General features: G+C 41.7%; 1 protein-coding gene across 1 annotated transcript in view; it reads right to left on the bottom strand.

Moving 5' to 3' along the window:
* nell2a (neural EGFL like 2a) overlaps positions 1 to 11,741 on the bottom strand; it is a gene marked incomplete at its 5' end in the record, with an annotated part of 149,703 nt that extends 137,962 nt beyond the window's left edge. The window contains 2 exon segments of the mRNA XM_084335273.1: positions 9,335 to 9,485; positions 11,735 to 11,741. Of these exon segments, the coding sequence (XP_084191399.1) occupies positions 9,335 to 9,485; positions 11,735 to 11,741 (158 nt within the window).
* Positions 11,742 to 15,983: the final 4,242 nt, after the last annotated feature.

The raw sequence follows: 15,983 nt of genomic DNA, 5'->3' as shown, positions 1-15,983 counted from the left end.
GGGCGCGCCCCCCAGGGGGGGCGCAGAGGCATGACAGGGGGGGCCTTGACATTTAAAAAAAAAAATAAAAAAAATTGGATGACAGAAAATTATCACTAAAGTGCTATCTGTTGCAGCTGCACTGTTCTCCATGAAAATACCATTTCTCAAAATCTGAAAATCATTATTTAATAAAACACAGAAAAGGATCACCAAGTTACTCTGGATAAAAAAAACTTTTACAGACTACATTGAGACAAAGCTTCCTGACACATCTCCATCCAAACTCTTGGAAGAACTCTTTGAAATCTCATCTGATACCACCTAGAGAGCTAGTTTCAGAGTGTGGTGCTGAGTACCAAGTATCTCATCTCATGGCCCACCAAGTATCTCATGATGCAGCAGTTAAGGTGTTGATACCATTCAGCACCACATACAGTATCTGTGTGAAGCTGGCTTTTCATCCATGACAGCTCTGAAAACAAAATATAGGGCCAATTTGAAAGGTCACGATATTGGTGTTATTTCAATAAATTTAAACATGGCCCATTTCATGACTATTTTGTTGGGGCGAGGGGGGGGGGGGGGGCCCAAAATAAGGGGGGCCTGACAGAAAAAGTTTGAGAAGCACTGCATTAGGTGATGTTTTTAACAAACAGGGTTTTTGTAGTTATGAAGAAATACGCAAAAAAAATTATCTCACCGAGTCCACAAATTTTTTTTACACACAGTTATTGTTATGTTTGAAGTATCACGGTGTTCCATTAAAGATACCAATTGAACACCACAGATACCACAAATTCTTCTATGAAAGAGAGACATCGAGAGGTTTTGTTTCAGATTTTTATCATCAATTACAAACGTCCTCGTATGAAACCCTCCACCTAGACTCCGTCTGGAGGAGGGATATACCAGACCTGGAAAGTGATTTTGATTGGCAAGAAGCCTGGGCAAATGTTCGATTTACATCAAGGAACCCGGACCATCAACAAATAAATCTTAACTATATTCACAGGACATACTTGACTCCTATAAGACTGAAAAAAATGGGTCTTAAACAAGACTCCAAATGCTCCTTATGTACAAATGGGGACGAGGGGACATTTATGCACATGTACTGGGACTGCCCACCAGTTAAGATATTCTGGAAAGAGGTGACCAAGCAATTATCAAATCTCTTAACTCTGAATATACCTGTACACCCCTCTGTATTACTGCTGAATGATGTTTTTGAGTGTGCAGTACATCCACAGCTAAAGAGATTGGTTTTATCTGGTATCACAGTGGCTAAAAAGCTGATAGCATCACGATGGTTCCAACCGGAAAAAAATTGCCGAAAGGTCTGGATTATTACATATCTCGATGTGATCTATCAAGAAATATCTACAGCAAGAATTTTGGGTCTCAATGAATCCAAAATGACAATGTGGTTAGAAGTGGTGGAGAAAATAAAAGCTAGCATATAATGGTAATGTCTGGTTAGGAGCGAGGGATAATGGATGGATTATCCAATGGGGGGTCCGGGGGGGGGGGGGGTACGAGCTAGAGCATATGTGTGTAGGGTATTAGATAACAGGTATTGGGGGTATATCCTGTATAAGACATTTAACTATATGGTGATTTCATTGGATGTGCATAATGCTTGTATATCTTATCGTGTGTTGTCATGTTTGTTTATATGTTTGTTTAAAAAACAATACAAAAATAAAATACAAAAAAAATGAAACAGTGTAGGAGCTCTATGAAACAGTGTAGAAGTTATATGAAACAGTGTAGGAGCTCTATGAAACAGTGTAGAAGTTATATGAAACAGTGTAGGAGTTATATGAAACAGTGTAGGAGTTATATGAAACAGTGTAGGAGTTATATGAAACAGTGTAGCTCTATGAAACAGTGTAGGAGCTCTATGAAACAGTGTAGGAGTTATATGAAACAGTGTAGGAGTTATATGAAACAGTGTAGGAGCTCTATGAAACAGTGTAGGAGTTATATGAAACAGTGTAGGAGCTCTATGCAACAGTGTAGGAGCTCTGTGAAACAGTGTAGGAGCTCTATGAAACAGTGTAGGAGCTCTATGCAACAGTGTAGGAGCTCTGTGAAACAGTGTAGGAGCTCTATGCAACAGTGTAGGAGCTCTATGCAACAGTGTAGGAGCTCTATGCAACAGTGTAGGAGCTCTATGCAACAGTGTAGGAGCTCTATGCAACAGTGTAGGAGCTCTATGCAACAGTGTAGGAGCTCTATGCAACAGTGTAGGAGCTCTATGCAACAGTGTAGGAGCTCTATGCAACAGTGTAGGAGCTCTGTGAAACAGTGTAGGATCACTTTATGTGAGCGTCTGTATAAAGCTAATCAGTGTTGGGGCAAGGAGGTCATTAATGTTACTGTGAGGACTGTTCTTGGGAATGACCCTCTGGAATCAAACGACATCAAAGCACTGTAGTTACTATTTTTTGAATATATCCGTAACGCTGCATGATATCTGCTCACTTCTTTTGGTAGCTAGCTGTAATCCAGCATGGAAAAGCAGTGGGTCTCATTCCCGAACGGATTTACGACCAAAAATGTCCTCTTAGGCAGATTTCTGCCCATTTAAGACATATTAGGGCTGGTAGCACGATTCCCCAAATTTTCCTGCTATCAGATTTGAGCGTGGCTGAGAGCAGATTTAAGAGTGCTGAGGAGCACACTTATGATTGATTGACTAATTAAAATGTTTATTAACTTGACAGACTGTGTTCTCATAGTGATTCCTTCATGTCAACACTACAGGCCTCCTTGGAATTAATTACTTAAAGGGGAACTATCTTATAAATGGCCTTTTTCAGTGTTTAGCATTGTTTCCTAGCTATATGGACTTATATTAATATGATCTATGTCTCTAATTCTCATATTGGCGCATTCTTCCAATTCTCCTCTCACAATATTCACCCTCACTGAACTGAGTCATCTGAAAATGTGCTGATCTGTGATGTCAGAGAGACTCAGCTGCATGAGACTCACACACACTCCACACAGTTCCCACCGTGGTTGGAGCCCAGGCTCAAAACGGCTATAAGATCTTGAGGTAGAAAAATGCTGTTTTTGAGGACTTGATTAGAAATACAAAACAATGAATAATAAAAATTACAGAGGTGTTCCATAGACTCACAGGGATTGTGTAAAAGTGCCGAAATAGTGAAAGAAATAGTAAAATAGTTCCCCTTTAATCATAATTAAAATAAATATGACAATATTTGTACGATGACAAATTACGCATTTGATGTCGGAAAAATAAATAATATGGATTCATCTGATCACAGGGCAGCTGGATTAACCATATCTGAACCAGCTATTTTGGACAAATGTATAATTACTTTAATTACTCAGATATTCAAACACAATTATGCAATTATTGTGAAATGATTGAAAATAATAATTATTTAATGCCTTCTGTGGAATTTGTATTTCTTATTTGTTACATATCTGTTTTAATGGTATACAATGGGACAGACCTTTGTTTGATATAGCTATACACCTGCATTCCTTCGAATATATCATTAATCAATGAAACTTATATTGAAATACACTATATAGCCTATACACCAACACTGAAATGACAGTGGATAAATAAATGGAACGGTGGAAATAGACTGCATTAATATTCCATAACAAGTCTTGTGTGCGCCTACGTGTCTAATGAATGAACAGTATAGGCATAATATATTCCAGTTACCTGTTTCATTAGGATCCAGCACTATACACATGCTCTGCCCCTAGAGCCATATGAAATCCGTTTTATTTTTTTCCAAATTCCATTTTATTTTTTCCCAAATTCCGTTTTTTCCGTTTTAATATTTCAGAATTCTGTATTTTGCTTTGTACGCTCATTTTACCATCAGAAATAGTGTCTAATAAGTGGGAATGAATAAATGTCCACAATTTAATAAGATATAACAGTCCATTTAATAGGGCTGTCTTAAATACTTCGAAGCTTCGAAGCTTCGTTCGATGGGCATGGGATTCGAATATGAAAATAAAATTTGATTATTAAAAAATATAAAAATATAAATGATATATATATATTTTTTTGCAAAATCAACTCTGCCTCTCTTTGTTAACTACAACAATCAATGCTGTTTGTTATTTAAGATGAGGTTGGACTCGGCACTGACAGATTTGTGTTCATTGTGCTGCTTTTATAAAGCCTCAAATGATGGCTTACAATATTTCATGAAAGCAAAGTGTTTTGTTTGTCTAAGATTTAAAAAGGTTTAAACTTTACAGCACTGACAAAGTTGAACAAAGTGCTGTACAAGTCCCACAACATTAAAAAAATAAAAATAAAAAATTTATACAGTTGATTCCATTTGTATTGCTCAATTCCGCGATTCCGTCCGCGATTCCGTGATCGCGGATTTCATATGGCTCTATCTGCCCCACGCACAGTACAAGCACAGTCCGCATGTATACAGACTGTACCTATACTGTACGTAGGGCAGAGCACACATACAGCATCTACCAAATCCTAATGAAACAAGTCATTAATGGAATAACAAGCCATACTACGTCCATTCATTACGCCGTAGGCTATAATATTTCATTAATTCATTCATATACAGTACTGCGCGCGCGCGTGTGTGTGTGTGTGTGTGTGTGCGCGCGCTGCGGCAGGTGTACCACGTCCACGAGCTGTACTATAATGCCAATACATTAATCGAATCAAATTTTGATGGGTCGCAAGACTCGCAAAGCACTTCCGCCATTCCATTTTCACACAGCTGCGTCACTAGTTGCCTTATAAGGAGCTCTGGAGGCGTTGTTTTATATGCAAATCACCTGAACGGGGACGCGCTTTCGCGTTTGAGACATATGCCATTCTCCAACGCAGATATCAGATCATATCACAGGTGCGACCGTTTGAGCCACTTAAGACATATTACCAGCACGTTGGGGACTCAGAGTGAACTTGTCATTGATTCTGTCTCAGTCGGTTCCAAGATAAGTCTTCCAAGAGAACTCTTTGGAACATTTTGGGGAATGAGACCCAGTGTCCTTTAGGAGACATTATAAAACTAATAAATCCAACTGTGAATGTCTTGATTGTGATTATTTATCCATATACTGTATCCATGTTGAAAGCAGCTGCTGTTGTTGTTATGGCAGCTGAAGCCTATACTGAGGGCAAGATGTATCCCATTATGCATTGATTGAGTCTGTTGATGAATCAGAGGCCATGTTACTTGCTAACTTGCTAACATTGTTTGTCTTGCGCAATTGAGCTGATCAATATGAACATGGATAACCTCATTCACCTCACCTCATTGGCTTTAGTCTCATAATTGGTTAGAACCCAAATAATGAGTAGAATAACTTGAGGACAATATATAATGTGTAAATTATCCTTTGTGCGTTTGGATGATGTATATAATGTGCATAATTAGATTAAATTAGATTAGATTTGATTCGATTAGATTCAAATGTATTGTCATTATACAGCACAAGTACAGTACAACGAAAAGAGGTTTGGCATCCAACCAGAGTGCAAATGTAACAGTAAAGTACAATAGTAAAATACATTGTACAGGTGATTAAACTGGGTATAAAATATATACGTACTACTGAGTAATGGTGCTAATCAGATGTATGTACAAAGTTGTAGTATTAATAGGTACAGTGATACAGGTATAAAGACACTATGCACTGAAGAACCATATAGGTCTGTGTTTTTTGGACAGCCCGTGTATTTGCAGTTGGGACATTAATCTAAATAATTTGGTGTGTAAATGTGATATTATATACCACAATAAACTGCTACTAAGTGAACACAACACTCAAACGTATGTATATGTATATATTTAATATATATAGAATTGTATTGCCAGATACAAAAAGCATGACAATAAAGGTACGAACATTCTGGGATCCCTCCTTCTATCAACCCAAGAAGACAGGCAGCTTGACCTTGACCTTGAGGGCCACTGAGCGTGACCATGACCTCAATGGCCACTGATTATGGCCCTCTTGGCAGTTAGCTAACTAACTAACTTTTTGGACAAAAACATTTTTAATAATTCATGAAGTGTCTTATTTACAATAATTCTTCCCCCTGACTACCAAGGCCTAGAAGAACAGATTTCCAAATGCAAAGGTATTGTGCACTATTATTTTATGGAATAGAATTTCAGTTTATTTTATTTATTTTGTCTTTATGGTCATTTAACTATTTATACATTCATGTGATAGCCCAGTCTGTCCTGAAAACAAAGATGTATATAACATGATTGTGCAGTACAGTGCTGAGGTTATTACACCATTACACCAGGTCGAACCAAACATAGGGGGGGAAATGGCTTAGACCCCACAGTTCAATCAACACATCTTCAGACAGTTCCACTAGCACAAGCTAATGGAAAGCATTAGCATGCTAACTGCGAACAGTTGCCTCATCACTTTTCTCCCCACGATTACAGGCCCAGTGTTCAGATCACTGATGGACTGTGAATAATACGGTGGCATACAGGGTGATTTGCTTGTTTACTCAGTCATCGACTGATAGCTAAAGCATCCAAACGTTTACCAGATAGGCTACACTCATTGTGTCTATCAGTGCATTGCAGAATGAGCTTCACACTGTGTATTGTGTGAGTGGCATTGTGAGTTGCACAAGCCCTGGGCCCCCGGTGTGCAGCATTGCAACGTACTAGGGCTGACCTCAACTAGTCGAATAGTCGACTAATCGATCGAAAGGAGCCGTAGTCGACTGCCAACCTCTTAGTCAAATGAAAACAAAATTATTAAAAAAATTATTCTAATCTTTAACTCAATCAGCGCCAGACCCGAGGATAGTCGGGTTATCTCGCCATGCGTTGAGCGCCAAGACCCCCTGAAAACCTGAGTATAGTCTGGTTTTCATCGTTATTTATTTTATTCTATGTTTTTATTCATTTCTCTTACATGGACCTCAGGGTTACCATAGGGAACCACTCTGAGATTGCTAGAGTGCAATACCGGCCGCATTCTGATAGGATCGCCCACCCTTCAAAACCTTTTCTTCACACCCGGTGTTAGGTTTAATTCACTCCGGGCGCAGTTTTCTTGGTCAGGCGAGTCTAGCGGTTCACTCGATGGCATTGAAACGCGTCCAATGCCCCCGATGCATGTGTTGTGGTGGATTATGTTGGCGACACGATGGACACCAATACTGGAAATCGCAATCAGACAATTGGAATATTCTTTTTGTGATACCTCCTAGTGAAGGTAAGGACTATATGACATCAATCCTGCTTTGATCCAACCATGATTTCACATTGATCGTTGCGACCATGTGTAACGTACTCCAGAACGTATGCCGTTGGTGACGATCAAAGCATCAAAAAATTACCCCCCTCCCCCCCTTTTATGCATTCATGATGAAACATAATACCTATTATATACATTTGATTTGGAAATAGTAGCGTGTCCAGGCGAGCAACGCCAATGCTTTTAGTAAAATTCACGTATTCCTCCATAACGCCGTTTTATGGAATTAGAGCCAGCGCAGCAGACTCAGAAGACTGAGGAACGGTGTCCCACAAGGGTCGGTCCTTTCTCCGATGCTGTTTAATATTTCCATCTATGATCTCCCGGTCACAGCATCCAGAAAGTACGGCTACACGGACGATCTTGCCATCATGCTGAGAAGACCCACATGGAAGGCACTGGAGGATGGTCTCAACCAAGACATGGACATCCTAGTAGTAGCCTATCTACAAAAGTGGCGCCTACAGCTCAGCACCGGCAAAACCGTTACAGCAGCATACCATCTCTGCAACAGAGACGCCAAGAGGGAACTGGAGGTATATGCTGACCACAAGCGTCTGGAGTCCCAGCAAGCCCCTAAATACCTTGGCGTGCGTCTGGATCGGACACTGTCCTTCAAACAACACCTCGAAGATGTCAGGGCAAAGACAACATCAAGGGTTGCAGTGATCCGACGCCTCACGGGTACAACCTGGGAGACACTGCCAAGACCCTTCGGATATCCACCCAAGCCCTGGTCTTCTCGGCAGCGGAGTACCCACATGTGAAAAAGGTTGATGCGGCTACTAACAACGCTCTCCAGATCATCACTGGATGCCTGAAGGCTACACCCGTCTTCCTGCTGCCAGTCCTTGCAGGAATCGCACCAGCTGGCCTACGACGAGAGGCTGCCACTCTCGCCCTAGCAAGGAAAGCAGTGATGCATGACTGGCACATCCTACACAACACCACAACAACAGCAGCACCTATGAGCAGACTCAAGTCCCGCCACAGCTACAACAAGGCGGCACAAGAGATGCTCCCTTCCACCACTGAGGACCTATCCAGAAATGGATGGCTGGCGGCAGCCTGGAAGAGAGAGTGGGAGAGCGCTGAGCCAACCCGCATCACCCACTACATCTGGAATCCAGGAGATGGCGCCACAGGAGACGATCTTCCACGCCGGCAATGGACTCTGCTGAACCGTTTAAGAACTGGGGTCGGTCGCTTTAAAGCAGCATTAAAGAAGTGGGGCCTGGTAGACAGTGCTGCATGTGAGTGTGGAGACCCTGAGCAGACTGTTGAGCATATCCTGACCATCTGCCCCCTATACAAACCACCCTCGGAAGCCAGCCTCTTTGACGTGGGACCAGAGTTAAGGGCACGGCTACAAGATACAGAGTTGGACCTCTGACATTACACGAAAGAAGAAGAAGAAGATGGAATTAGCCAGGATCACTCTGAAACTATACTTATATTCACCACGGTATAACACGGGAACGTATACATGAAATAATTTATTCTTTTCCACATATTGAATGATGGATAGTTGATGTCAAATGAGCCATAGTATTGTATCCATAGCTATAATATAGAATATAGATATAGCCCTGCAAACACCCCCACACAGCCCTATCTCTTGAACTAAGTAGGAACTAAGATGGGCTAGGCCTCTGGCGCTGAAAGAGTAAAAAAAATAATAATAGTTATCATTCTTTCCAAACGCAAAGAGGCCTAGAAGCGTGGCTAACGCTAATGGCGCACATACCAGCGAGGCTAACTGCCTAAGAAAACGGGCACAGAGGCACTGAAAGAGGATTTCACACACTAGACAAATATCAAGATGTATCCATCAGTGGACCAATTGCATGCTTTTGCAGAGGACAATAAGCCTTCAGTCGACTCCTTCAGACATTAAGCACCCCCCACTGCCCAAAGGGAATGATACACCCCCCCCCCCCCCCCCCCCCCCCAATCCTTTTTTTAAATTATTAAATTATATTATATTAATTATAGTCGACTACCAGTCAGTAAAATTTCGGCCAATCAAAGTCGACTATACAAATCCTTAGTCTGGGACAGGCCTACCACGTACCTGTGTTCAGAGTGGTGGATGGAGAGGATGACCCCGGAGTTGAGGTGTTCCTGTTTCAGGGTCACCAGCACGGTGAACTCACTCTTTCCCCTCAGCTTCTGGACCATCTGCTGGGACACCTTCACCGGAGCCTTCACTTCCCTGGAAGAGCCTGCGTGAGAGGAAGTAGGAAGTAGTGCATTTACAGTACAGCATTAAAACATTATCGCTATCACGTGAATGGACTGCATTAACCAAAGCACTTTACAATGTGTGCCTCGCATTCACTCACACATTCACACACCGACGGCGGAGGCAACCGTGCAAGGAGCCAACACGCTTTATCAGGAGCAGTTAGGGGTTAAGTGTCTTGCTCAAGGACACTTCGACATGCTGCCGGGAGGAGCCGGAATTAAACCGGGAACCTTCTGATTACCAGACGACAATTGTACCTGTGCACTGGATGAACTGGTACGGATACTGGTGTCTGATATCGGGCTAAATAAATACCAGGCTAAAACAGGGTACCGATATCAGGGAATTTACACAATAGGCTACTAAAAGAATCATGTGTAAAAGGTCAGGAATGAAAAGCTAAATAATGTGATTTTCGGCACATACAGCATGCACATAGCAGCATGTTGCATCTCACTTGTGGTGAAATTCAATAACTTCTCAATAGTTTTTGTCCAATGACCCCCAGCTAATCTCAGTTTGTCTATGTTGTTCAGTAAACATAATGGATTGGATCGGCACTCTGTACTGGCTGATATGAAAGGCATCATCACAAACGATATATACATCTAAATTAGGCAAACACACCAGTATGTGTCAGAATGGAATGTGAACATAGCAACACAACTCCTGTCTCCAAAGTTTCATGATTCATTGCATCAATCTTCCAGCTATATTCTTTTAAACCATGAAAACATGGGGGATGCTTGTTTTCAGTTTTCAAAAATACTGCCCTATGATTGATGACATCATTTTGACCCAGTGAATACTAGAATCCTAAATATTGTAAATATCTGTGCAGCATTGCTACTCAGAATTGATATCGGTGCACCCCATTCAGAAAGTCAACATTAGAGCTGCTACTAACCATTATTTAAGCAATTGATTCATCCATTGATTGTCCTAAATGATGCATCTAAATGATACATTTTCACCCAAAAACAAAACAGCTATTGATATTATCAAACAATGCAACAAGAAATAAACTTGGGCCAATTTTAAATGTTTATGTTGTCAAGTTTGAAATGGTTAATGGCCAAATGTACTAGGGCTGCCCCCTCATAGTCCCTTTTGGATTACTGCATAAGTGGCGAACCCAAACTTTGCAGAATTGTCAATGAAATCAACTAATCGTTTAGCCTATGACTATTAGTTGACTAACAATTTCTTTAGTCGAGGATAGCCTTTAAAATGTATGCTCAAAATGTAGTAATTTCATTGAAAATGAGAGTTTGATAGTCAGTTACACAGAATTCCTGACTGGAATCAAGCTTTAAAAGCCCATTTCATCCTTGATCCAAATGTAAAAAGAAAAGGACAGCCTTGTCGCCTTGATCCACAACTATAATAGGATCGGGACACATTTTCTCATTCTCCAATTGACTGACAGAGATCTTGAAACAAGGACACCAGAATGTGACAAGTTTTTAACACATTTTAAAGATGCAAAATGTAACCCCAGGAGTCAATCAGAGCTGTGTTATGTGTTATAGTTATGTTTAAACCATCTCCCAGGAGTAACAATACACATTTTACCTTGTATTTGACCAACTAGTCACTCATCTGCAACAATGATATTAACTTGTTTTATTTTTGTACTTAATAGTCCATACAGACCACATTTATAAGATACGCCAATCGTTTTCATTATCATCATCTTGATTATTTTCCCCATGAGATAGATATTTATGTTGTGAAACATGAACAACGTGAGCACTTCTGCGACGGTGGAGTTCCAGCCTGGAGTTCCATATCATTTCAATACCAATAAGTGTTACCAGCATTTCAACACCATTTCCATACAACGGCTCTCATTCTTCAGGGCTTGGATTTGTTTTGGATTTTAACACAGCTTTAGAGAGTCTGATTTTGCTGTGAATGTTTTCTTACTTGTTTCTTACTGTAAGAAACTGTATATGTATGGATTAGGGCTGCAACTAACGATTATTTTATATATTAGTCTAAATTATTCATTTACCAGATAAAACAACAACAATTTCAGAATTATTGATGTGTTTTTCAAGTGCAATACTACTATACTTATATCACATGGGTAGTTGCCTCTCTGACACCACATACTGTCATACTGAATACCCAGAGTAGAGGATGAGCCATGACGTTTATTCATGTCTGTAAATGCTGTGTAGTGTGGATGCCTACTGTACATGAGTAGGGTGAGAAACCTACATGCCATTACTACTTTTGTATCTATTGACTCATTATAGCTACTTTATTATCTTTAAATAATATAACACCCACCAGTTATTATGACATTGTCATTACATACAATGTGCCTATACCTGTAGTTAAATGCTGAAAAACAATCAATTACTTCCTTTTTAATAAAATAAGCTCAGGAATAAGGATTGTTAAAGCTAATTAGCCTAATCCACACAGACACACACACACACACACACACACACACACACACACACACACACACACACACACACACACACACACACACACACACACACACACACACACACACACACACCAGAGAGAGGGAGAATAGCGTAGCAGACTTAATGATTGTAGACTATTTCTGCTGATGAAGTGAAATATTTTTATAGTTTTTATAGTAAACATTTGGCTATTTCAAATCATTGAACGTACAGAGGGAGAGAGAGAGAGAGAGAGAGAGAGAGAGAGAGAGAGAGAGAGAGAGAGAGAGAGAGAGAGAGAGAGAGAGAGAGAGAGAGAGAGAGAGAGAGAGAGAGTTGGCATGGTGAACTGGGCATATTGAGATATTGAGATCTCTGGGTAGCTAGCTAGCTAGTTTCTGTTCTCCCACCAGTGTGCCTCATGGGCCCCCTCTCCTCCCCCAACTCTACACAGACGGCTATGCTACTTTAATGGAAGCATCAATAAATGATGACGTTTCTCAGAAGCTATCACATCAAAGAGTTCACTTCCAGCTAGAGGGATGCGTGCAAGATGCCGTGGCACACTTAAGCGCTCCAGGAAGCTAGCATGGCGGCTTTTCCTTGGTGTATCAACATTACTTCCAGCTGCTGGGAGTAGCCAATTAACACAATGCAATGTAAAACAGCCATGTAGGCCGTGATGAAGCCTGGCACACGTGTGCTCGGTGGCTGCAAAGGGAGAAAGGCCTGTTTTCTCTGTTCAGTCTCAGGAGAAGAAGTTAGCGTGCTAGCATTAGCATCTGTCTGATCTAGTCCTACACTGCTGAGCCCATGGGGGAAATGTTCTCTCAAAACAAGAACGTTGTCTGGATTTTTGGCTTGTCAGAGAGATGTGTAGAAATAGCCTATACTTTCCTCTGCTGGTAGTCTACAGTAGGCCTATGTGTCATTGGCTGAGAAGGAGCCGATGGTCCAATGACAAGAACAAGACCACTCTGCCCAGCAACAACAACCTGCTGCCACCAACAGACAACCGCTGAGTTAGATCCAAGTCTCATATTAATCTAGGATGTTACTGGAAATGATTTATGCCTTGAGGTGTGGCCTACAAGGTGTGGGTAAATTTCATGGCATCATAATTACAGCAACAACTGATGTATTTGTATTCGATTTTATGTATTATAATTTTTTTCACTCAGTGATTTTGCTAATTAAAGACAGCTGTCCAAGACGGAAATACTCCATTTGCCGTTCTTGGTACAAAGACGAACACAAGCCAAAAACCTGGCCCGCTGTACAGATGGCACTGTGTTGTGGTATCAGTGGGCAGGACTGTGACTGGCTGTGAATAAGGGACCACACTGACATCTCACTCATGGTCACAACCGGATAGGGAGCAGGTGGAAGGGTGGAGCAGAGGGATGGTTAGGTAGGGGGGATGGTCAGGGCTAAGAGCCCTACCACTGGGTCACTCCACACCAAGCCGGGCCATCAGACTTTGAACTAGGAGTGTGTGTGTCTGTCTTTGTTCCGCCCTGAAGGGAGGCGGCTGGGGGTGTTAGAAGAACCCCCGCTTTTGGACAGAGATGAGTGAGGATGTCGGTGGGGAACGCTTGCATCAAAAAGCGTCAAATGTCAGACCCCCTGCTCGGGCACTTGAATGAGGGTTAAGGGCTGTACCGATGATATCCCTCCATCCCTAAAAGAGGAGTGGGTTAGTCTGTGTTGTGAACTTGTGATGCGAGGGCCAGCTTCTCCCTCTGCCAAATCAATGCTGCCCCGCTGAGGGAGGAATTGGTCGATTGATCTATTGGCAGGCATCTGCACGGGATAGCCACCTGCTCCTAACGACCAACAGATACAACTCAAACCGCGCCATTTTCAACGCCACAACAAGCCTCTCTTGTCATTCATCCTAGTTGCTTACTGGCTTCATAGAACAGATCAGTGTGGGGAAAATACTGTTTTCTGAGGTGCTGAGAATTGTATCAACTGAGAGAAGATCTCAAAAAGCCTCAGGCTCATACACCCTTCCTTGTAGCTTTGGGCTGCAGCCTAATCTTATCCCCCCGGATATGTTGTGCTTTAATGGGTTCACACCAGCCGTGATGTCCATCCGCCTGGCTTGGCTTCTAATCTTAAAACTGTCTGATATGGCTTTATTTAGTTTAGAGCACAAAAACACTGTGTGTAACAAGGGCCTTAGTCCCCACACAGCTATACCCCCCCACCTACATTCTCACAGAAGTACACAATGGCAGCACTGCACCAATCACCACTTTATAGCATTTAGAACAGATGCCCTGCAGCCCAGTGTGAGAGGCCCGATATATACTAGGGATGGGAATCGATTACCCGAGTGCTCGGGATGCACCGATCCGACTTTTTCAGTACCGATACCGATACCTGGGCTTTGGGTATTGGCCGATACCGAGTACCGCTCCAATACCCATTGTTCAATTAATAAACTGTATGCCTCACTGTGTGGAAGAGACTGGGATCATTCTTTTGTGCAAGGCAACATCAGGCTTGACTTTAAACATTACTTTCCTAACTTAGTGAAACTAAATGTAACAAGTTAACACATAGATATAAATGTACTGAATTGTTATTTCTTATTTTATTTCTTATTATATTATTATAATTTTTTTATTATTTTTTTTAATACGATTTTTTTATATATATATATACCCGATCCAGCTATTTTAGTCATATCGGGGCCGATATCCGATATCAATATCGGATCGGTGCATCCCTACCGAGTACTCGCCGTTTGCTGAGATTGCTTGATTGATTTATTTAATTAAAAAGAATTTGGTTACCACTATGTCCACCAAAGGTGCCTGTTTGTGCGAGAAGCATGCAGCTGCAGAGCCGCAGAGCGGCGCTCTCAGGACCGCGCTGTGAGGGCCGCGCTCTGAGGACCGCGCTGTGAGGGCCGCGCTCTGAGGACCGCGCTGTGAGGGCCGCGCTCTGAGGACCGCGCTGTGAGGGCCGCGCTCTGAGGACCGCGCTGTGAGGGCCGCGCTCTGAGGACCGCGCTGTGAGGGCCGCGCTCTGAGGACCGCGCTGTGAGGGCCGCGCTCTGAGGACCGCTCAGCAGCGCCACCCACCCAATGGCTGAATTGGAGTATTGCGGCTCTGCAGCTGCATGCTTCTCAACATTCTCGAATACACGCTGACGTCACGAGACCGCCACGAGACCGCCGCCATCTTGGGGAAACAATCTGATCTGAAAAATATAAACAAATAAACCTGTTCCGTCCTCTGAGCTTTTAAAATTGACAAACTGGTTTAGATTACAACAGTTTTTGGAAAGTTATGTGAACACAGAAGGGCAGAGCTCGAGTTTTATATTAAGATATTATGTGAGCAAAAAAGAAAAGAGAAATCTATAAAGTATATATTTTACTCATACAGTACATCCTCTGGCCTGTTTGTAGAACTTCCCTGTGTTGTTGACAAAGCTAAACCCTATTGATATGAAGTCTAAATAACATGAGAGGATGCCGTCATTATTGCACTACTGAGTTATTTGCTGCTATGTTTCAATATTATAAGAAGAATTATAATAATACTTTTGAGTTTTATATTGTTTAAAACTTCAACAGCAGAAGCAATATGCTAACCATCAAAACATTAAAGAATATTTGGAGCAATTCCATAAACCTTTCAATATCATAGCAATATCCGAAACTTGGTTTAGCTCTGAGAAAGAAGTTGACTTTGAGTTGAATGGATATGAACTCAATTATATTAACAGGATTGGGAAAAGAGCTGGGGGTGTAGCCCTATATATAAAAAATAGCCTCAAATATAAGGTTGTAGAATGCATGTCAACTACCATTGACAACTTGATGGATTGTATCTCAGTAGAGATCTGAGAAACGTGATTGTCAGTTGTGTTAGAGCTCCAGATTCCAGCATTGAAGCATTCAAAGACTGCATGGAGGTGTTATTTGCCAAGACTCAGAAGGTTACATTCATCTGTGGGGATAAATCACTGTACATTCTATATTGCTCACTAGTATACCATATCTGAACTACTGTGTGGAGATTTGGGGTAACAC

Source organism: Notolepis coatsorum (assembly GCF_963971535.1).
Source record: "Notolepis coatsorum genome assembly, chromosome: 18".
NCBI lineage: Eukaryota > Metazoa > Chordata > Actinopteri > Aulopiformes > Paralepididae > Notolepis > Notolepis coatsorum.
This window is presented reverse-complemented; position numbering and strand designations above follow the sequence as displayed.